The 24,079-nt window shown below is 37.4% G+C and overlaps 1 protein-coding gene across 8 annotated transcripts in view; it reads left to right on the top strand.

The window, feature by feature from the left end:
- Positions 1-2,915: 2,915 nt before the first annotated feature.
- The window catches only part of LOC126078436 (sodium channel protein type 1 subunit alpha), an 87,019-nt gene continuing 65,855 nt past the window's right edge, over positions 2,916-24,079 (top strand). For all 8 annotated transcript variants that reach the window (XM_049888976.1, XM_049888975.1, XM_049888980.1 and 5 more), the window contains exons 1-4: positions 2,916-3,179; positions 19,235-19,353; positions 21,427-21,516; positions 23,241-23,369. In XM_049888976.1, the coding sequence (XP_049744933.1) occupies positions 2,916-3,179; positions 19,235-19,353; positions 21,427-21,516; positions 23,241-23,369 (602 nt within the window). The remainder of the gene's footprint in view (positions 3,180-19,234; positions 19,354-21,426; positions 21,517-23,240; positions 23,370-24,079) is intronic.

Genomic DNA, 24,079 nt, shown 5'->3' with positions numbered 1-24,079 from the left:
TGGAGCAGACCATCAATTGCTCATATGCAAGTTCAAGCTGAAACTGAAGAAAATCAGAGCAAGTCCACGAGAGCCAAAATATGACCTTGAGCATATCCCACCTGAATTTAGAGACCATCTGAAGAATAGATTTGACACATTGAGCACTAGTGACCGAAGACTAGACAAGTTGTGGAATGAGTTAAAGGACATCATACATGAAGAAAGCAAGAAGCCATTGAAAAGACAGGAAAGAAAGAAAAGACCAAGAAGGGTGTCAGAGAAGACTCTAAAACTTGCTCTCAAATGTGGAGCATCTAAAGCAAAAGGAAGAATTGCTGAAGTAAAAGAACTGAACAGAAGAGTTCAAAGGGCCTCTCGAGAAGACAAAGTAAAGTATTATAATGACATGTGCAAAGAGCTGGAGATGGAAAACCAAGAGAGGAGAACACGCTCGGCATTTCTCAAGCTGAAAGAACTGAAGAAAAAATTCAAGCCTCGAGTTGCAATAGTGAAGGATTCCATGGGGAAAATACTAAACAACACAGGAAGCATCAAAAGAAGATGGAAGAAATACACAGAGTCATTATACCAAAAAGAATTAGTCGATGTTCAACCATTTCAAGAGGTGGCATATGATCAGGAACTGATGGTACTGAAGGAAGAAGTCCAAGCTTCTCTGAAGGCACTGGCGAAAAACAAGGCTCCAGGAATTGATGGAATATCAATTGAGATGTTTCAACAAACAGATGCAGCGCTGGAGGTGCTCATTCGTCTATGCCAAGGAATATGGAAGACAGCTTCCTGGCCAACTGACTGGAAGAGATCCATATTTATGCCTATTCCCAAGAAAGGTGATCCAGCCGAATGTGGAAATTATAGAACAATATCATTAATATCACATGAAAGCAAAATTTTGCTGAAGATCATTCAAAAACAGCTGCAGCATAATATCGACAGGAACTGCCAGAAATTCAGGCCGGTTTCAGAAGAGGACGTGGAACCAGGGATATCATTGCTGATGTCAGATGGATCCTGGCTGAAAAGCAGAGAATATCAGAAGGATGTTTACCTGTGTTTTATTGATTATGCAAAGGCATTTGACTTTATGGATAACATTGTGAAGAATGGGAATTCCAGAACACTGAATTTTGCTCATGAGGAAACTTTACATAGATCAAGAGACAGTTGTTCGGATAGAACAGGGGGATACTGATTAAAGTCAGGAAAGGTGTGAGCCAGGGTTGTATTCTTTCACTATACCTATTCAGTTTGTTAGGCCTAGAGGCTTGAATTTTATATCCTCTCAGAGATAACTCCTTTTCCACTTCATCCTTGTTAACTGCGGTAATCTCTGCCTCTATGGATATGCAGTCATCTTCTGCTAGGTCACAGTATAAGCAGTCCATTAGTGGCATGATGTTAATCAGCCTGATGTACTTTAATTAAGACTATACTTCAGCCTCTCTTCTTAACTCACTGCATAGTTTCTCTTTGCAAAGCACAAGAACTGATAAACATGGGAAACTTAATAAAACCTAAGAGATAAAATATGTTCGTTGAAAGATGTAAAGAAGCTAAGTGCCCTTCAACAGATGTATGGATAAACAAACTTGGGTACATATACACAATGGAATACTACACAACAATAAAGAACAATGATGAATCTGCTAAACATCTCACAACATGGATGAACCTGGAGGGTATTATGCCAAATGAAAGAAGTCAATCGCAAAAGTACAAGTACTATATAACACCACTATTATAAAAACTCATGAAAAGGTTTACACACAGCGGAGGGGGGGCGGCGGGCGGGGAGAGAAAAACAGTAACGACAATAGATAAGTGGTAACTTTGGTGAAGGGTAAGACAGTAGACAATAATGGGGAAGTCAGCACAGCTTGACCAAAATAAAGTCATGGAAGCGTTATATACACATCCAAACTCCCATAAAAACTGGGTTACTGGGCTGAGGGCTGGGGGCCATGGTTTCAGGGGGACATCTAGCTCAATTGGCATCATATAGTTTGTAAAGAAGTTGTTCAACATCCTACTTTCGTGAGTAGTGTCTGGGGTCTTAAAAGGTTGGGAGTGGCCATCTAAGATATGTCTACTGGTCCCTCCCCATCTGGACCAAGGGAGAGTGAAGAAAACCAGAAACACAACGGAAAGATTAGTCCAAAGGACTAATGGATCACAAGTACTGCAGCCTCCACCAGACTGAGTCCAGCACAACTTGATGGTGCCCAGCTACCACCATTAATTGCTTTGACAGGGATCACAATAGAGGGTCCAGGGCAGAGCTGGAGAAAAATATGGAATAAAATTCAAAACTCATAAAAAAAGAAAAAAGACTTACAGGTTTGACAGAGACAGGAGGAATCCCAAGAGTGTGGTCCTTAGAAGCCCTTTCACCTCTGTACTGAAGTCACCTCTGAGGTTCACCCTTCAGCCAAAGATTAGACAGGCCCATAAAATACACAGTAATACCCATAGCTCAACTATGTATATGAGACTAAATGGGCACACCAGCCCAGGGGAAGGACAAGAAGGCAGGAGGAGGAAACTGGACGAATGGAATTGGGGAACCAAAGGTCGAGAAGGGGACAGTATTGACACATCACAGGGATGGCATCTGATGTCACAGAGCAATATGTGTATGAATTGTTCAATGAGAAATTAATTTGTTGTGTAAAACTTCATCTAAAGCACAATAAAACAAAAACACGTTTGTTAAAATTTTATATTTAGTAATTAGATTTAAATTTAAGGTAAAAACAAAAATCTAAATCCTCTACTTCATATTTCATAAAAAGAATTTATACATATTAAAATTTCTTAATCTCCTAAATATCTTTTAATTTGCTTTTTTTTTTTTCTTTTTTAGCACTTTTATATGCAGAGTAAATGGTAATTAAAATGTGCAGGATGACAAGATGGAGCAAACAGTACTTGTACCACCAGGACCTGACAGCTTCACCTTCTTCACCAGAGAATCTCTTGCGGCTATTGAAAGACGCATTGCAGAAGAAAAGGCTAAGAATCCCAAACCAGACAAGAAAGATGATGATGAAAATGGTCCAAAGCCAAATAGTGACTTGGAAGCTGGAAAGAACCTTCCATTTATTTATGGAGACATTCCTCCAGGGATGGTGTCAGAGCCCTTGGAGGACCTGGACCCATACTATATCAATAAAAAAGTGAGTGTTTTCTGTCAGGCATATTTTGCTGTTTATTGCCTACTGCATACCTTGGACTGTTACATCACTAACACATGGTGAATCAGTAGTCTTAAGTACTCATCTGTTTAAGAAGTGACACATATTTGCATATATTTCATGCATATATATGAGAAATAAATTGATTAAGCATAAGAGATTGAACTGCCCTGAACGTACCTGATACCAAAACCAAACCCATTGCCGACTCATGGTGACCATATAGGACAGAGTAGAATTGCCCCATAGAATTTCCAAGGAGCAGCTGGTGGATTTGAACTGCTGACCATTTGAAGAGCAGCTGAGCTCTTCAACTACTGCACCACCAGGTTTCCATCTACCTGATAGATACCTAAAAGATAAACGTAAATTGTAGGCAGCTAATTTAACAAATTAAAAAGTCCTCCCCCAAAATTATGGACTTTCTGCACTTGGAAATTCTGAAATCATCAAACTTATAAAGACTTCGTGAAATTTTGGTATTTCTCAGAGAATAAAATACAGTCCTATAGGGTTTTCAATTTCAAGTCACGTTGCAAATAATAAATCAGTTATTATCCTGAAGCACCTTTTTTCACTTGAAAAAGAACATTCCTATATGAAATACCATTTTTAGAAAAAATTCGCCTTTTGGTAGAAATGTATTGATATTGATAAGAATTTTAATTAAAAATGTCATTTAAAGAGCCCATAAATGATATTTGAGTGCATGCATTTTTCTCTATCCATGCTTAAAATTTAATGCCTTGTATAAACACTTAATCTTTCATTATAATAACTGTGATTTCACTAAATCAGAAAGAAAAGCATAGAAAAAGATAAAATGATTATTATACTGATTCCAGGTAAAATTTGATTTAATTTCAACATTTTATTGTTTCACCTGACACAGAACACGCTTTTTAGCTCTGGGTAGAAGTGTAAGGCACAAAATTTTTATTATATATGCATATACCCATTGCCGTCCAGTTGATTCCGACTCATAGAGACCCTATAGGATAGAGTAGAACTGCCCATAGAGTTTCCAAGGAGCACCTGATGGATTCGAACTGCCAATTTTTTGGTTAGCAGCCATAGTATTAACGACTATGCCACCAGGGTTTCCAAAATTGACCTTAAGCAATTGAAATTTTTTAGTTGGACATGGGCCTTAAATAACCTCAGAAACTTTTAGGGACTATTTTTGTAGAAAGTTAGTCCTCATCAAATATATAATTTTGGTAGTTTTAACAGAAAGCATTTGAGACCATTTTGTAAATCATATTCTCATTGGCTGCTGCCAGTCTCACAAAAGGATGAGCAGGACTATGTTCAAAAAATTTTCTTTTAACTTTTCAGGGTATAGCCAGTTTAAGTATAATCTACTTTCTCTTTTTAAAAACTGGCTTGTTCGTTTTACAGTAAAGAGATAAGACCAGTTTTCCATAAATTTCATTTTCTTTAATTTAACTTTTCTTTTTAGCACCCTGTTGTCAAATCCTAGTAGGAAAAAGAATAGCCATTTCATAACTGCCATTTAGGTTATGAGAAGTTATTTAATGCACTTTTTCATTAAATCAGTCCTTTGGAAATTAATGTGGTATCTGAAAAGCCAAAGCCCAAATCTGTTGAAGTAGACTACAAGAGTTTTATTTGTGTAAAGAAAGAAAAAGTGCATAAATTCCAATTCTTCAAGCATTTTAGCTTATTTAAAATTACTTTGTTATTGATGTGTTCCACACAGTAACTCATTCCCACCACTGAGGGTGTTAACTTTATTTAAAGCCATTGGACACATCCAGACAATTCAGTCTGCTCCCTCTATACACTTTTTTATATTTAACAACATATTTAATATTTACATTTATATATATATAATATTTAGCAATATCATGCAGGCATTTTTCTAAGTGCTTAACGCATATTAACTCATTTAATCCTTTCATTAGGCTGTTAGATAGATCCTGTTACACATTAGGCTATTAGACAGACCCTATTATCATTCCTGATTTCAGAGGAGGAAACTGGGGTATGAAGAGGTTTATTGACTTGTCTGAGGGCTGGGCTAGTGGGCTCCATCCTCAGAGACACTTCACTACCACCAGATATTAGCCCCCACCTCGCTCATGCAGTAACCACCATCTAGAAATGATTAAAGCCACCCCAGAGTCTACCCTTTCAACAAACAGGGATGCAATTTAGCATCCCAGCTCTTGTGCTGTGTCCTTGTTTGTAGAACAATAAATGAATGTTTTGAGAAGGACCAAATCAATGCATGTAGACAAGGACACTGATTCTTCACATAGAAACCAGCATTCAATCAATGTTTTCTTTTAAATTAAAGACCTTTCAGACTGATGAAAGTTATTGTCTTGAGAGATTGTCCCCAATTAAAACAATCCACAGTTGGTTTATAATGAGCGCCACGTAACAAAGACGATACAAAAGCAGTGAAAAATAAATTATATATACCCTTTCAAAATGTTAAAAGGAAGACCTTAAAACTGAGATTGAAAGACCAACTCTGCTGGAATGACTAACCAGCCAAATTCTTGTGCTGAAGTAAACCTTATATATTTTGCTAGGTTCATATCCAAACTTACCTTTAGCATCTTCTGTCCTTATCTTCAAATGCACATTGTGTGATGCAGGAGAAATGTTTTGGAAGAAGTCACAATGTGCAAGTAGAACAACCTGATAAGAGAAATATTTTGTTATTAGGAAGTTTTTTCCCAAGGTAAGGCACATCCTTCTCTTTGACATTGAGCTAACGTCAGACAAGTCTTCAAGTGTAAGTCACTCAACAGCAATTCAAATGAAACTTTTTATAGGACCGAAATACTTAAAAACGAATATGGCATGCTTAGAACACTACTACGTGCTTGCAGTTCCCTTCTTTTGTATTTTTATGTTAAAACTTTCTTCAAGTTCCATGTGGATTTTTTTCAATCTTAGTTTTCATTCAGAGTTGGATTATTTTGGTATTGAGTAATACCCTTAAATTGTGAATTAATTTGTTCTGACTGAAGTTGGGACATTTAGCAAATTCTCAGTCTTTTAAAAATAGTGAATATTTCTTCCAATTTTTTTTGATGAGTAATTTTCTTTTAGTGACTTCACTGTCTGAGATTGGCAGGGTGATCATAATTAAAACAATGCTGTAGACACACACAATACTCCCGGTGTAGCTAAAGGGTCTAGAATAGTGGAACTGTCACTTGTGGAAATGTTTCTTGGGATGAGACATCCCACTATGCTGATATGGGGGAGGGGGTGAATTTGTTTGGCGGAGTGAGTTAGAATATGTAGACATTAGTTAAACCAAGGTCTTTCCTAAAGTTTAACTCAAGTACAATAATTAATTTGTCATTTTAATCAATATACAAAGTCTCTAGTTTCTTAATAATACATAGAATTAAAAAAGTAGGCAGACTATAAAAATAGTTGCAGAATCGATCCTTTATATTGCGCTTTACAATAAAGTGTAGTGATATACATACAAGAAATTAGCATGAATAGAAACAACACAAAACCACACTGAAGCTCTCCTTGATCTTTTACAGAGACAATGTCAGTGAGCTTATGGAAATGTACATCACTGCTGATCATGGCATGTGCCCACCTATTTTTATCCTTTTTGACCCAGTTTAAAATGTGCAAATTATAGAATGTTCAAATATTCTATCTAGTAAAATTGTTAAAGTAGTTTAAGCTATGATCAATGATATTGTAGTAGTACCAAACCAAAATCCATTGCCGTCAAGTCAATTCTGACCCATAATGACCCTATAGGACAGACTAGAACTGCTGCCATAGGGTTTCCAAGGAGCAGCTGGTGGATTTGAACTGCCGACCTTTTGGTTAGCAGCCAAGCTCTTAACCACTGTTCCACCGGGGCTTGAAGAAATATTAGCAACCGCCTCATGAACATTCCTGGCACATGAAAGCATGAGAACATGATTCCAGGTTGCTTCCTTTTGTTTGTTTATTCTAGCTGTGTACCAAGGCACATTTTAGCTTGTGAACACACGTTTTTTTTCCGTTTGGGATTTTTTTTTTCACAGTTTCCTTTCATAGCTTGGTTTGATTTTGTACCATTTGACTATACATTCAGATTCTTCACCCACTCTTTGTTACAGAACACGTCCCCCTTCTCGTTCTTCTCAAAATTACAGATGTCTCATTAGTTTCCATGGAAGGAAATATCCTTTTGACAATGTTGCATTTTACTGGAAACAGGGTGAGGTATTTTAGGTCTGTAGTAGAAATAGGTAAGTCTATTAGCTATGAAATGTAAAAAATATTCATTACTTGATTGTCTCATGGACCATTTAAAAATGACTTATACCTTTGCATCAGCTGCTCTAAAGAGATGGTTATCCTCTCTTTAATTGGAATCCATGAGAATAATACATGAACTTGTGATTTCCAATTCATTCCTGGAATGCAATAGCTACAGAAATTTTTATAGTTGTTATATTGGGTAGAGAGAGTTGTTTGTTTTGCTTTTGATTGAGATTAGGGAATTTTTCTTACAAAAGTAATTTAATAAAAAATGGGAAAAGTAGATGATAGTTAAAAGCTTATGACTCCATAGATTGTCATATGGACAGTCCCCAGTTTACAAAGATTTTTCTTTCATGTCATTAGCTCTTCTAGAACTACCAGTTACCCAGGCTGATTCCATCTGAAGCACCAGAGTTTGCCTTCAGAATCTTTCTCCACGCCATACGGGTTCTATTATTACTTGATATTTCTTCCTTATGCCCTTTTCTCCCTCTTCACTACCATTCTCTGTCTCAGAAATGATCCCAAAAAGATGATGTTGGTGGTAAAATAATTGTTAGAATTTATCGAGTAGCTGCTCTATTGGTTTGAGATAATTCAATAGGAAGTGATGAAACCCCAACTGAAACTAGTTTTAGCAAAAAAAAAAAAAAAAATTGTGGGGCAAATTTGGTTTCAATATTGATGGATCCAATAATGTTGTCAAGATCCAGTCCTTTCTCATTTTTGGCTTAACTTTCTCCTTTGCTGGCTTCATTCTCATTCTTCATTCTCAGGCAGAGATAGCTCCCAATAGCACTAAGCAAGCATTCTGCAACCTAGTAACCTCAAGAGAAAGGGCTTGCTGCTTCTTCAAAAGTAAACAGCAACAACAGAAATAAAATAAATTATAAACATATATGTGTGTGTATAAGCCATTGCCCACTAGTCAATTCTAACCCATAGTGACCCTAGAGGACATAATAGAACTGCCCCATAGAATTTTAAAGGAGAGGCTAGTGGATTTGAACTACCAACCTTTTGGGTAGCAGCTGTACCACTTAACCACTGTGCCACCAGGGCTCCGAATATGTGTGTGTGGGTGTGTGGGTGTATTTGTTATTGTTAGATGCTATCAAATTGGTTCCAACTCATAGCGACCCTATGTACAACAGAACAAAACACTGCTCGGTCTCGTACCATCCTTCCAATCTTTGCTATGCTTGAGCCCATTTTTGCAGCCACTGGTCAGTCCATCTCATTGATGGTCTTCCTCTCTTTTGCTGACCCTCTACTCTACTAAACATGAAGTCCTTCTCCAGGAACTGGTCCCTCTTGATAACATGCCCTAAATATGTGAGACGAAGTCTTGCCATCCTTGCTTCTAATGAGCATTCTTGCTGTACTTCTTCCAAGACAGATTTGTTCCTCGTTCTGGCAGTTCATGGTATATTCAATATTCTTTGCCATAGTTCAAAGGCATGAATTCTTCAGTCTTCCTTATTCATAGTCCCCCTTCACATACATATGAGGCTATTGAAAATACCACGGCTTGAGTCAGGCACACCTTAGTTCTCAAAGTGCTTTTTAACACTTTAAAGAGGTCTTTTGCAGGAAATTTGCCCAATTCAACGTGTCATTTGATTTCTTGACTGTTGCTTCCATGGGTGTTGATTGTGGGCTCAAGTAAAGTGAAATCCTTGACCACTTCAGTATTTTCTCCATGAATCATGATGTTGCTTATTGGTCCAGTTGCAAGAATTTTTGTTTCCTTTATGTTGAGGTATAATCCATACTGAAGGCTGTAATATTTAATCTGCATCAGTGCTTCAAGTCCTCTTCCCTTTCAGCAAGCAATGATGTGTCATCTGCATATCGAAAGTTGTTAATGAATCCTCTTCCAATCCTGATGCCATGTTCTTCTTCATATAGTTCAGCTTCTCGGATTGAATAAGTAAGGTGAAAGGATGTAACCCGGATGCATACTTTTCCTGATTTTAAGCCATGCAGTATCCTCTTGCCTCTTGGTCTATGTACAGGTTCCACATGAGCACAATTAAGTGTTCTGGAATTCTCATTCTTCCCAATGTTATCCATAATTTGTTATGATCCCCACAGTCAAATGCCTTTGCATAGTCAATAAAACATACTAGACATCTTTCTGGTATTCTCTGTTTTCAGCCAAGATCCATGTGACGTCAGCAGTGATGTCCCTTGTTCCATGTCCTCTTCTGAATCCAGCTTGAAGTCTGGCATTTCCCAGTCAATGTACTGCTGCAACCATTTTTGAATGATTTTCAGCAAAATTTCACTTGTATGTGATATTAATGATATTGTTTAATAATTTCTGCATTCTGTTGGATCCCCCTTCTTTGGAATTGACACAAATGTGGATCTATTCCTGTCAGTTGGTCGGGTAGCTGTCTTCACAATTTCTTGGCATAGATGTGAACACCTCTAGTGCCGCATGATTTGTTCAAACATCTCAACTGATGTCCCATCAATTCTTGGAGCCTTATTTTTCTCCAGTGCCTTCAGTGAAGCTTGGGCTTCTTCCTTCAATATCATCGGTTCTTGATCATGTGCTACGTCCTGAAATGGCTGAACTTTGACCAAGTCTTTTTGGTACAGCGACTCTGTATACTCTTTCCATCTTCTTTTGATGTTTCCTGCGTCGTTCAGTATTTTGCCTATTAACACATTGCCATCGAGTCGATTCTGACTCATAGTGACCCTAAAGGACGGAGTAGTACTGCCATAGAGGCTTTCCAAGGAGTGGCTGGTGGATTCCAACTGCCGACCTTTTGGTTAGCAGCCAAGCTCTTAACCACTGCACCACCAGGGCTCCATTTTGCCCGTAGAATCATTCAAAACTGTAACACGAGGCTGGGATTTCTAATTCAGTTCTGTCAGCTTGAGAAATACCAAGCGTGTTCTTCCCTTTTGGTTTCCTAATTGCAGGTCTTTGCCCATTTCATTATAATACTTTCTTTATCTGAGGTATAGCCTTGGCTGATGAGAGCCCAGCTGGGTTCCTCCTTTGGGAATATCTCCTCCACTGTCTCTACTCCCACCATCCCCCCCCCGCCGCCTTTCACCCTGCTAAAGCCTATAGATACAAAGTACTGGCTTTCAAAGTTCGTTTTTTAATTCTTCTTTGAGCTTAAAGCAGAGATAAAAAACTGCGAGGCATTGAGCCCACACATAGTTTGTTTGATGTATGCAATGTTTAAATTTTTGATTTAGCTTCTGACACTTATAAATCAGGAGATCACACACACACACAGCCCACATCAGTGCAGACTTATGACTTCTCTTGAATGATCAGATCTGGCATCACTGACTCATATCCCAAAAATTGCCAGGTACCAAGCGACAGGCCTGGCTTTGGTGGGCATTTTAGTCTGTTATCTCTGACTTAACGGCCACACGTGTAAGGAGGTGAAGGCTGGGCCACAGGCAGATAAGTGTGCCAGGTTGTTCTTTAGGCTGCTTATACCTAGTCTAAGGGAAAGTAGAGTAAGATTTGGAGAAGAAACATTTTTTTATGTTGTGTGCTTACTTCAGAGTCAGAGAACCTGCAGAAAGGCTTTTCATCACTCAGTGAGCCAGAAATGGAGGGAAATGGACAGAATCCACAGGTTATAGCAAATGGAGAAGTAGGTGAGGCCATCTAGAGAGACCTGAGAAAAAAATGGAATATCTGCCATAGGACTGACCCAGAATAAGAAATGTCCTTAAAACCCACTGCTGTCAAGTTGATTCCAACTCATTATGACCCTAAAGGACAGGGTAGAACTACCCATAGGGTTTCCAAGGCTGTACATCTTTATGGAAGCAGACTGCCACATCTTTATCCCGGTGACCTTTTGTTTTGCAGCCCAGCACTTTAACCACTGCATCCCAAGGCTGTTAAATATGTCCCTAGAAGTGTGCAATAATAGGAATCTCTTGACCTTCTATGCAGTTTTTCACACTCACACCTTTGAAGCTTCTCTCCTGTTGTCTCATGGCTTTCATTCTATCCTTCCTCGCCCTTCCCAGTAGCTTGGAGCTGGAAAAGGTTGATCCTACTTCTGAATAGGACATAAACCAAACTTGTTACCAATGAGTTGATTCTGGCACATAGTGACCTCATAGGACAGAGTAGAATTGTCCCATAGGATTTCCAAATAGCACCTGGTGAATTCGAACTGCCAACCTTTTCATTAGCAGCTGAGCTCTTAACCACTGTGCCACCAGGGCTCCTAAATAAGATATAACAAAACCCAGTGCCGTCGAGTCGATTCCGACTCAAAGCGACCCTATAAAAAAAAAAAAAATAGGATATAGGGGCAGGAAATTTTCCTAGTCCTACTCTCTGGCCTACACCAAAAGGGGAGTTGTGGATCTGACAGCCCAACTTAGAACTCTGTTACCATTTTCATAGTGACACTTTCTTATACGTGGTGATAAAGTTCCACAGCACTATTAATACAGAAGTGTATTTCATTAAGTTACATAGGTTTATTTTGGATCTGGCTAGATGTAGATAAAGAGATATAACAATATAGTGATACAGAGATAGATACAACTCTTTCTGTGTGAAAATGTGTTCCATGTTCCAATAGTTAACTTCCACATACATTTTTGAAACACATCTCATGTATGAGTTGGAAATTACCTTTGTTTTAAACTTTAAGACAAAGGCATAAATTTTATCAACCAATACTATACACTACACTTTTTATGTTCATGTTCATTGCTAACCTTTGTGTATTACTTCTTACCTTTGACAGTAGATTTACTTTAAGAGCAGGCAAGTGCAGTAAACTCAGAATTTGTCCCGTTATTTGACAATTTTTTGATGTTTAGATGAAACACAAAGATAAGGTTTATGTTTAAATTATGTATTTCAAGGCACATGGTACCCAGGTTGAAATAAATTCAAAGGAAATGGCTACGTTTAGAAAAAGAATCTGGAAAGCTGTGGCTTTTTATATTCAGTGTTCATTTTGGGAAAAAATTATAAACAAATCACTTTCTATATAGATTTTTAAGTAGTAATTTCTACCAAAGTGTTGATAATAAAATTATTTCCTTATTGACTCTACAGAAAGGATTTTAATCCTTGTGTACAGCATGATCATTGATAGTTTGGTTAGCGTTTAAAATCACTAATAAAAAACAAGATTCACAGCCCTGCTATTGCAGAATCTTCTGAGATATTTATTAACAGTACAGATTTCTAGGCATCAGAATCTGACCTACAGAGTTGGAATCGTAATACCTCTATGAGCTAAGTGTATTTACTCTCTTTTTTCAAATGAGGCAATTGAGTCAAAAAAAAGTTAAATGTCTTGGCCAGGATCTCATAGCTAAAAGGCAGCAGAGCCAATTTTTGAACCCAGGAATCCAACTCCACAATATGCACTCTTAACAACTCCACAAGATGAAACAAATCCTACTTATATTTTCCTAATGCTGCTTTCCATATCATTAAGCTGTTGTTTCTATGTAACTATCTTCTTGGTTTGTCTTTAACCAGGAAATACTTTTACTTAGTAAGGGCTGTCGAGAGAGAGAGAGAGAATGACCTAGCTGAATAAAGAATGATTTAAATCTAGGTCTGGGTTATCCAATACAGTAGACATAAACTTATCTGGCTATGGTATTCATGAAATATGACAATTCCAGATTTCAAGAATTTAGACTTAGTATAATAAAAAGGACGTAAATATCATAATAATCGTTCATGTTGATTTCATCCTGAAATGATAATATTTTGGATATATTGGGTTAAAGGAAAAATAACTAAAACTAATTTCACCTGCTTTTTACTTTTTTAAAATATGGCTATTAGAAAATTTAAAATCGTATGTGTGGCTAAGATCTGTAGCTCACATCATGTATCTGATGGAGATTGCTGGTCCAGGTAAACCTGCACTAACCCTTCTAAATTTTCTTCTACTGGTATAGGTAGTTGACTGAACAGTTACTTGTTTCTAAGTTTCTTGGGGGTCATGACATACATCTTTGATTTCTCTACAGACTGTAGCACAGAGCTATGTAAATACTGTACCAAATATTTGATATATGCCTTTCAAATTGAAAATAACAATCGGACCTAGAACTAGGTCTACCCTGCTTTCCATGTGCCTGCAATGCACACATATATTTAAAAAGTATCATAAAGGCACTCAATGAATATTACTTAATACTGGTAACTATCTATGAAAAGGTAAGTGACAAGGTGGGCCAACACCTAATATATGAGGATTTACTTTCTTTGGTAAAGATATCTGTAAAGTGGTATTTCCTATATAGAATCTAGTCTCTGATTCAGTCACAATGCCATGTTGGAAATTTGTTCTGAGGCAAAAATTTCTTCCCATGTTAGAATTATTTCATGAATTTCTTACATTCTTTTGCACATTTGCACTTAAGGCATTTATTATTTGGCTCTGTAACAAATTAACTTATGGACAGATTTTAAGAATAATCATAGATGCGGCTGAATTCTACCAAAACACAAATTCTTGGCACTGGCAGTTGGAACCACTCATACCCTATGCATGTCCAGATCAACACTGGGCTGTCAAGAGTAGCCTATTTCAAACTGGATGCTACTTTATCAGCTGTATCTGCTCTACCATCAATTTTCAAGTTTTTGTTTTGTATTGAAGTGACTTAATACAATAAAAATTATCCCCAGGAGTAGGGTTAATCAAATTTTTGTTGAACTAATTAGATTTTCTTTTTTTTTTTTTTACTATAAACCCTGGTGGCGTAGTGGTTAAGTGCTATGGCTGAAAACCAAAGGGTCGGCAGTTGGAATCCGCCAGGCACTCTTTGGAAACTCTATGGCACAGTTCTACTCTGTCCTATGGGGTTGCTATGAGTCGGAATCGACTCAACGGCACTGGGTTTGTTTTTTTGTTTTTAAGATACTATAATAAGCCATCTAAAAGTTTTTTTTTAAGTCAAAACTGATTCTCAGTTGAACAGTTTATAAAATGTTATTTGCTTAAAGCTACATCATATTTAAGGAGCACTTGTCTGCTAACTGAAAAGTCTGCAATTCCAACCTACCAGCTGCTCTATGGAAGAAAGATGTGGCAATCTATTTCCATAAAGATTCCAAAAACCGAAGTCCATCGCCTTCAAGTCAGACACATCACGACCCTATAGGACAGAGTAGAACACCCCCACAGGGTTTCCAAAGCTGTAATCTTTCCTGTAGAGCAGCTGGTGGGTTCAAACTACAGACCTTTTGGTTAGCAGCTAAGCACTTAACCACTGCTCCACCAAGGCTCTTTTTGCATAAAGATGGTTGTTTTTGTTAGGTGCCATCAGTCAGTTCCAGCTCATAGAGACTTATGTACGACAGAAGGAAACGTCACCTGCTTTTGCATCATCCTCACAATTGTCGCTATGTTTGAGCCCATTGTGGCAGCCACTGTGTCAGTCCATCTTGTTGAGATCCATTGCCATTGAGTCGATTCCGACTCCCAGCGACCCGATAGAACAGAGTGGAACTTCCCCATACGGTTTCCAAGGAGCGCCTGGTGGATTTGAACTGCCGACCGTTTGGTTAGCACCCAAGCTCTTAACCACTGTGCCACCAGGGCTACTCATCTTGTTGACAGTCTTCCTTATTTTCAGCGACCCTTTACTTTACCAAGTATAATGTACTTCTCCACGGATTGTTCCCTCCTGATGACATGTTCAAGGTGAGACGAAGTCTCACCATCTTCTCTTCTAAGGAGCATCCTGGCTGGACCTCCTCCAGGACAGATTTGTTCTTTCTTCTGGCAGTCCATGGTATATTCAGTATTCTTCACCAACACCATAGTTCAAAGGCATCAGTTCTTCTTAGGTCTTCCTTATTCATTGTCCAGCTTTCACATGTGTATGAGGCAATTGAAAAAATTGTGGCTTGGATCTGGCATGCCTTCGTCCTCAAGGTGACATCTTTGCTTTTTAACACTGTAAAGAGGTCTTTTTAAGCAGATTTTCCAAGTGCAATACATCGTTTGATTTCTTGTCTGCTGCTTCCATGGGTGTTGATTGTGGATCCAGGTAAAATGAAATCCTTGACAACTTTGATAGTTTCTCCAGGTATCATGATGTTACTTATTGGTCCAGCTGCAAGGATTTTTGCTTTCTTTATGTTAAGGTATAATCCACATTGAGGGCTGTAGCTTTTGATCTTCATCAGTAAGTGCTTCAAGCCCTCTTCACTTTCAGCAAGCCAGATTGTGTCATCTTCATATCACAGGTTGCTGTGAGTCTTCCTCCAACCCTGTTGTTGCATTCTTCATATTGTCCAGCTCCTCGGGCTATTTGCCAAGCGTGTGGGTTGAATAAGTATGGTGAAAGAATTCAACCCTAATGCACGCCTCTTCAGATTTAAAGAAAAATATTTTTTTTTTCTGGGACAGTTCTACTCTGTCCTATAGGGCCACTATGTGTGGGAATCAATTCTCCCCGGTAACGGGTACATCATATTTGTTTATGCAGTTGAAGATGTATTAACATCTTGGCTAGTCTTCCCTTTTAAAGCCCTTTCTTTGCTTTAAAATGGGAAAGACAAATGTTTATGTTTGAAAATTCTGGAGTCACTTCACTATTTGTTGTAAGTAAACAGTGTTCCATTCTGACTCATCAATACTATCAATACTATTATTTGGTGAAACATGTATCTGAGTTTCCTTGGAACAGGTATCCTTTTATCAATTCTTAACAAATAAATTGAATATTTGGCTTCTTGGCTATGTAAGCAAATATAAGGAGGATGGGTACAGATAGATGAGGAAATAGGCACTAGATCAATTGCAAAATATAAATTTGAAGTTCCAAATGGGACTCATTCACTGACATAAAAACGGGAACATATTTAAGATTCTACATATTGGGTTACTATATAAAACTGGATACTTCTGCTTTATCGTAAGGCTGTTTAAAGTAAACTCACAAACTCTTTAAAGTGACATGTATGAAGTTTGTAGATAAACATGTATTCTTCAACTGGACAAAAGCAGAGCCCTCACAGAAGACGTTCTATGGAAATGGCCACCTGATGTTGGCCTTACAGCTGGCCCCTAGGCTAGCTCTCTAAGCAAGGATACCTTGCCCTTCTGTATGTCTTATGAAAAATTAAAGCAGAGCAAACATGGTTTCACAATAAAACCTCTTTAATTCCATTTCTAAATTGAAATTGCAAGCATTTCCACATCAGACACATGAATCCCATAAATATGAAGTTCAAAATATTGATCTTCAACGAATTTTTAGAATTTTTCAAATGAATAAAGGGAAAAAAAACTATAAATGAGTGAAGGGTACAATCTAAGGCTTGAACAGTTGAGAAGTATGTCCATTTGCCATAATTTTTGTCTCAAAGTATTTATTCCTCTATGTGAAAGGGAATTTTAGGCTAGAATTACTTAGGATTATCAGAGGATGCAGTGGTTTTTCATCAAAGTCACCTTGCTGAGTTCCAGCTCTTTGCACTCTTTCTTTGGGCCCCTATCTGTTCAGTTTCTGAATCTTGCGTCTTGTTCACTTTAGTCCTCAGAGCAGAATTTTCCTTCTTTCTCCCATCCCTTCTTTTGGCCTCCAATGCCTTGTTATTTGCTTTACCACCCCTTCCTTGATCTTTTCTATTGTCTTCTTCTTTTATTACCTCTGTTTCTGGTTTGGGCTGGAGGGGGACCCAAGGGGCCAGAACCACAGGTTGTCTTTTCTGAGTGTGGCCCAATCTCCTAAGGATGAGCCTATTTTCATTGTCCACTGTGCTACAGTCAGTATCGTATTGACCAGCCCCCACCCTACTTGCCCCTGAGCCATGATTAGGTCACCTATGGATTGGAACTTCTTTTTTCTCTTATCCATCTCAAAATTAGCTTGTAATCTTATTTGAAATGCTATGTTAGATTTTTACTGGCTGTCCCACCCCTTGCTGTTAGCATCAAGCTGATTTCGACTCAGTAATCCTAGCAGATTTTACTTAGCATATTTTTGAGGAAAGGAAGCAGTATGCAGTAGGTTTGAAAGGTGGGCCATATTCAGTCCTGTGTAAGCTCACTTTCACCTTTGTGCCCTTATGTGCTCATATACCCTAGGGCAAAGGTATTGGCGTTGCACAAGTTTCTTCACGTTTTGTGATGATCTCACAATGTCATTCAGGGACAGAAACACTGAATGAATCAGAGAAAAAGGGGGCTGAGTGCCCTAGACGTAGGTGATTGCTTCTCTCAGAAGCCCCTGTGAAAGTCCCCCTTCCTACAAATGGACTTGGTAGTTAAAAGTTTTCTTCATATTCTAGATTTCCCTGCCTTCAAAAGATGAAAAAGTAAATGTAGAGTTTTAGAGCAGTGTCTCTAAAACTCTCTGTAGAGAAGGTGAGGCCCCTATTCTTCCATAAAATGCAATTAAAATTAATTTCTAGAGGATTGTAATGACAAAGACACACAAAATACAATCTACCATCTTTTTATTATTATTAGATCCAACAGACATACAATCAGTTTGTCAGATTGCCATACAAGTTTCTCAGCTGTTCCCATCAGTACCTGTGCCTGTCACGTCACAGACCAAGAACAGCTTGCAGACCAGCACTGGTTGGAGGGCCACAGTTCTGCAGCACCGATTTAGGACACTCCTGCACATACCAAAAGATCGGAAGCGCTATTTTCAAATGGCAATGCAGTCAAAGTTTTTGGGTCATTACGTGAATTTAGAAAACCCTAAAGGTAGGAGGAAACCTCTTTAAAATGATCTGCAGCCTAAATGTAGAGAATAAATGCTTATCAAGGGTTCTTCATAGAAAATAAGCATAAAGTTAATACTTTCTGTGTCATAATGTGATCTAGGCAGATATGCATCCTACTGCCTAAAACGCAGAGCTTTTGAAGAATGGGTAAATATAAATTTAAAAAAGCTTTAAAATTCCCTTCCCCAAATATCAGAGAGTCCTTGATACACTGTTACGTGCTGCTGCTTTCTTTTTTTGTTTGTACACTGCCAATTGCTCTCAAGTAAGTCTAATTTTTGGAATGAAATTCCATTCCTAGTCACAGATTCTGGGTTCTTCAGGGGCTTTGAGCTTTTTTTCTATGCTAAGGAAGGATTACATGAGATAGGCAGTCAGTTGGGATTACGATTCAATGTGTCAGCTAACTCAGAAATCCCAATACAGAGTTTAGCACTCCTGGTCAACGGATACTCTCTGGGGAATTTGGCCTGCAGAAATCAATTCTTGGATCACATCCATCTAAACCAGGAGTGGGTTTGATGGTAACTGTTTTTATCTTCTATTACAGAGTTATAATGTATATTTTATAAGCATAGATGATGAAAGAATATTTATTTCAAAAATGGTATTAGTTTTATTGGATGATTTTGCATTTCATGGGATTAATTTTACAGACATTTGAATTAGGAAAGCTGAAATCAGGGAAAGGACTGTAGTAGCTTAAGATTTCTAGAATAAAATGAAATATACACCCATATAAGACTTTTTCTTTAAAATATTAAGAAAATAAATAAATTCTCTTGATCAAAATGTCTTATGTACAATAAAATCACAGGTAAGTAGCAGATAAAAGGTAAGTGATATTACTGAATTCCCCTTCTAGTTAAGAAGAAATCTAATTACAGTTTATCTTTAGGGTGCACATCAAAAGTTCTGATTGTGCTGGTTTCTCATGCAACATTGAAATAATTCATTATGGCAAATACAGAAAGTAGACAATAGAATTTAAATGGCGTATACTTTTATACTTCTATGTTGTGTTCCTATCTTACAGACTTTTATAGTATTGAATAAAGGGAAGGCCATCTTCCGGTTCAGTGCCACCTCTGCCCTGTACATTTTAACTCCCTTCAACCCTCTTAGGAAAATAGCTATTAAGATTTTGGTACATTCATATCCTTTTTCAAGTGGTTAATACTAGCTATTTGTTGATAATCTGTAAGTGCTCTGATGCTAAATGTAAAATTAGGTTCGGAAGTGTCCATATTTTATGGCTTTTATCACTTTTTTAAAATCTTTTTTTGTCACATAAACCTTAAAGTTGATTAATCACAAAAATGTCACAGAAACTTATGAAGTTGTTAACGATATATATACATGCCTATGTATGTATATACGTATATATGTCTGTATACTTGATATCTCCTAAAAACATTTGCATGTATTGAATTCTACAAAGCTAATGCAAGTTAGTTATTTTTATTTTTACCATGTTAGTACAAAGTTTGTGACTGTGTAGAATTTTACAGTGAATTATGATATAGTAACAAATAAGTTTACTTCCGGAGCTAAATTTAGACATATCTATGATATAAATATAAAAAACACTTTAATGCACCTTTGAGTAAACATTTAAGCATATTTTTTTATTGAAGGATATCAGATTTTAGCCTATACTTAGCTATTTCTTGAACTTTTCTAATGAAATCTATACTGAAATATTGGCCGAATTTCAAACTTAAGTCATTGAGTTATGACTGTGTCATGCAAAACTTACTGCGTCATAAAGACCCTGGAAGTAAATGAAGGAAGCTGAGATTTATTTCAAAATTGTCTGTAGGGATTTACTTTTGTGATTTCCGTTGGTGTTAAAAAGAGAACTCTACAACTAAATGCATCTATGTCATGTTATGTTCGTTAGTGAAAAACAGCTTCTTCATTTCTGACTGTATCTTATTTGGTGGCTTTGACAAAAATAAACATAAAAATATTATTGAAATTATCACAGCTCATACTACTTAATTTTTAAAAAGGAAGAATTCTATAAATGGGAAGGCCATTTAATTTTTAATCTGAAAACAAGAAATTCCTTAGGGGTATAAATAAACTAATGGTAAAAGATTTGAAACGTAAAAATGATGTGTTCGGAGTTTTTGCATTTGTATGGAAGTTTCCTTCTCCTGTTTTGTGTTCCTAGTGCCATCATGTGGTCATCTGATAAAAAAAATTTCTTTTTCACTTACAGAAAATTTTTGTTTTGGCAGTAAACTGTAGTGGAAAGAATATTGGATCTGAAGGCAGGAAACCTCTGTTTTGGTCCTTGGTCAAGCTACCTAAATTCTCTAGAGCTTCGTCCTTATTTACCTAATCTCTAAAACTTAGTAATTAAACTAGGTTCCTTTCAGCTCTACAATTTTGTTTTATTCATTTGTTTTAGCTAATGCTTAGATAATATTTAGTAATTCACAGGCACTCCTCCAGGCACTTCACATGTATTAACTCATTTAATCTTTACCTCAAATGGCAGAGGTCTTTACTTTATTAGTGCCATTGTATAGAAGTAAATTGAGACACACACTGTTTAAGTGACAGAGAGGCTGAGCGACTTGCCCAAGATTACTTCGCTATGTTGAATTTTTTATGTCTGTTTAAATCCTGGCCTTCAAGAATATTCATCTTTAATCTTACCTAGTGCTGTGGCATGAGTGCCTAAGCCCAGTCAAAATAGGGCAACCCAGTACTTAGCATCTTGCTGTACTTTAACTGCAAGTTATTTTCATTCACTGAACCAAATTGTATAATATCTATTTAAGAAATTACAGTATTGGAGGTATATGCCCTTCCTCAACAATTTACTATTTTAATCACCTGAATTTGTTCACGACAATGCTTTCTGTCCCAAAACTCTTAAAGTCCAAGTTGCACACAATTTTTTACACCGAAGTTGTCAGGGAGGTAAATATATTGATTTAATAAGAGTAGAAAGAGCATCAACGTTTACTGATGTAACACTTTCCCATAGGTTATCTCATACATACATTTTCACATACATTATCTCTTCTATACAATTAGTTACATTTTAAAGCTGCAGAAGCTAAAGTTTAAAGAGATTAAATAATGCCTTGCCCACAGTGTTTATGTCACAGAATCTGGCTGAACTGCAGTTCGCGCTTTTCAATGTTAGTTTTCTCTAATATAATACTTGGGTCTGGATTTTCTTTTGTGCATTCCTTAACAATAACCTACATTATTCAGCATGCTAATTATGTGCACTATTTTGACGAACTGCGTGTTTATGACAATGAGTAATCCTCCCGACTGGACAAAGAATGTAGAGTAAGTTTATGTTATTTTAAATTGCCTAATATACATATATAGACATACATAGATGTACTTGTTTGGGATCTTGAAACTGTGTCTGAATGCAGCCACTAAATAAAACCGAAGAGCATTTTTACTACAGCCGTTTTCTAGACACAATTACACGGTGGGAAGACAGTAGTCATTGCCCCTCAGGTCTGCTGATACCTCTCCTTCCCCTGTACCTGGTGGGGGGAAGAGTCTGTCATTCTTGGACACTCATCATCTTTCCTTTAGGACCCGTAGTGGCCAAAGCAAACACTATAAAAGAGCCAATATGGTGGACCTTGGTTTCTGAATCCAGTGAGTTAAGAATTAAAAAGGGCAGACCACAAATTCCATGAGAAGTCGATACTGAGTCACACAAAATTTTCATTTCCATCAGGCACATCCACTTCATTTCAGGCTGATACCAGCGTCAAGTGACGTCACCAAGGAATTGGTGGGGGAAAAATTTCAAAATTAGGGATTTTAGAACTCATAATTTCAGTAGACAGAGTATAAAACTAACTGACGTGAAAGTTAAGGTAGCATTTTCAGAAATTAGAAGCATTGCCAAATACTCTCAACTCTGGGTGTACCTTTGAGAGCAGAGGCCGGCTTCGTGCTGATCACTGCTGCAGCTGCTCTAATTGTGGTTGCTTCTGTTTTGGGGATCCCCTCTCTGCTCACATTGCCTATGATGTAATCCCTGTTACTCTAAGGTTGCAGACCCTTAAAACCACCACAGTGGGATTCCTCCAGAGCGCTTCCAGACACTTCTGGCTGGAGCCAGTCAGAAACAAAGATGCACAAGGAAATAATAAAATTAACATACAAAGAATTCCTAAGTATTGGCGTTAACATGTGAGGCCCTCTAGGTGTTCATTCCCCCTTCTGTGATTTTATGCAGTGCACTCCCCACTGCAGTTCTGAGTAAGCCAAAAACCTAACCCAGTGCCGATGAGTAGATTCCAACTTATAGTGACCCTATAAATTTTCTTTTTTTATAAGACAGAGTAGAACTGCCCCATAGAGTTTCCAAGGAGCACCTGGCAGATGCGAACTGCCGACCCTTTGGCTGGCAGCCATAGCTCTTAACCACTATGCAACCAGGGCTTCCTCCAGTTCTGAGTAGAACATTTAAACCGTGGAAACATCCAAGTTTCTGAATGAGCACGTTTTCCCCCTAAATTAAATTTCCGCTTTTTATGACCCTAAAATGAGCCACCTTGATTTTAATGAAGTCTTTTTTTCCAGGCAAGTTAACCTATGGTGTTAGAAAACTTGCTGATTTGTCAATGTTCTATCTTTCTTAAAACATAATTGAGACTGAATTGGATTTTTTTTCTTCTAAAAGAAGACCATTTTATGCTTCTGCAGTATTGTTGGTTGGCTGCCTCATCATGTGGATGGACTGGATGATTCTCAGGAGGCTCTGTTCATTTATATGTTATATACCAAGATATTTCCAGTAGTAGCTAGATAGACTATATTCAGCATGTATTTCTTATACTGCTGTTGGGACACCTTAAACAACTCTTCATTTGTTAAGGGGTTGAATTTAAGTTTAGGACCATGTCTTATTTCTATGAAAATAAACTCAAATGGCTTAAATTACTTTTTAGTATTCATCTATTCCACGGGTAGAGTGATAAAAAATTGATATGGTATGAAAGAAAAATATTACTTTATCAATTCCTTTGGATACTTATCTCCAGGTACACCTTCACAGGAATATATACATTTGAATCACTCATAAAAATTATTGCAAGGGGCTTCTGTTTAGAAGATTTTACTTTCCTTCGGGACCCATGGAACTGGCTCGATTTCACTGTCATTACATTTGCGTAAGTGCCTTTTCTGAAACATAATGTTTGTTTTTTGTAAGTGCTTATGCTTTTAAAGAATACTTTGGTATGAAATTTAAGCTCTGGATTTTAATTTAGCACGGCAGAGGTCAAAGTGGCTTTTCACTTTGGCATGGAGTTGTAGCAGTAGTTGAAATGATTTGTGCTAACTACATTTTTTCAGAAAATTTCGTACATATGTTTCCAACACACATACACCCTAATGTGAAAGAATGGGTATGTTCATAGTATGTCTGTGAAAATGGCTTTTAAAAACTATAGCCAAAACTATTCTGCTGGCCCCACAAATTTGCATTGACCTTACTTGTATTACTCACCCTCCCCAGCTTCTTTTGTTACTTTGGTAAAAAAAAAAAGAACAGAAGCATCTACTAGCATCAGACTACGCTTACAAAGAAACGAAAAGAAGGTAGAACAGAATGTATTCAATGCTTATTTCATCAACAAAATGATTTTTTAAGACATAAAAACACACTCTTTCTGCTCTATTTGTCCCCCGATCCCTTTTCTTACTTCCTTTCTTCTTTCTCTTTACCAATTTTTTCATCTCTTTCTTAAAGCTCCATATAAATAAACCTTCTTATCCTTATCTCTGGTCCAGATCCAAAAAACCAAAACCAAACCAGTTGCCATGGAGTCGATTCTGACTCATAGTGATCCCTTGTATACACAGTAGAACTGCACTCCAC

The sequence above is a fragment of the Elephas maximus genome, chromosome 6 (assembly GCF_024166365.1).
Source record: "Elephas maximus indicus isolate mEleMax1 chromosome 6, mEleMax1 primary haplotype, whole genome shotgun sequence".
Classification (NCBI taxonomy): domain Eukaryota; kingdom Metazoa; phylum Chordata; class Mammalia; order Proboscidea; family Elephantidae; genus Elephas; species Elephas maximus.
This window is presented reverse-complemented; position numbering and strand designations above follow the sequence as displayed.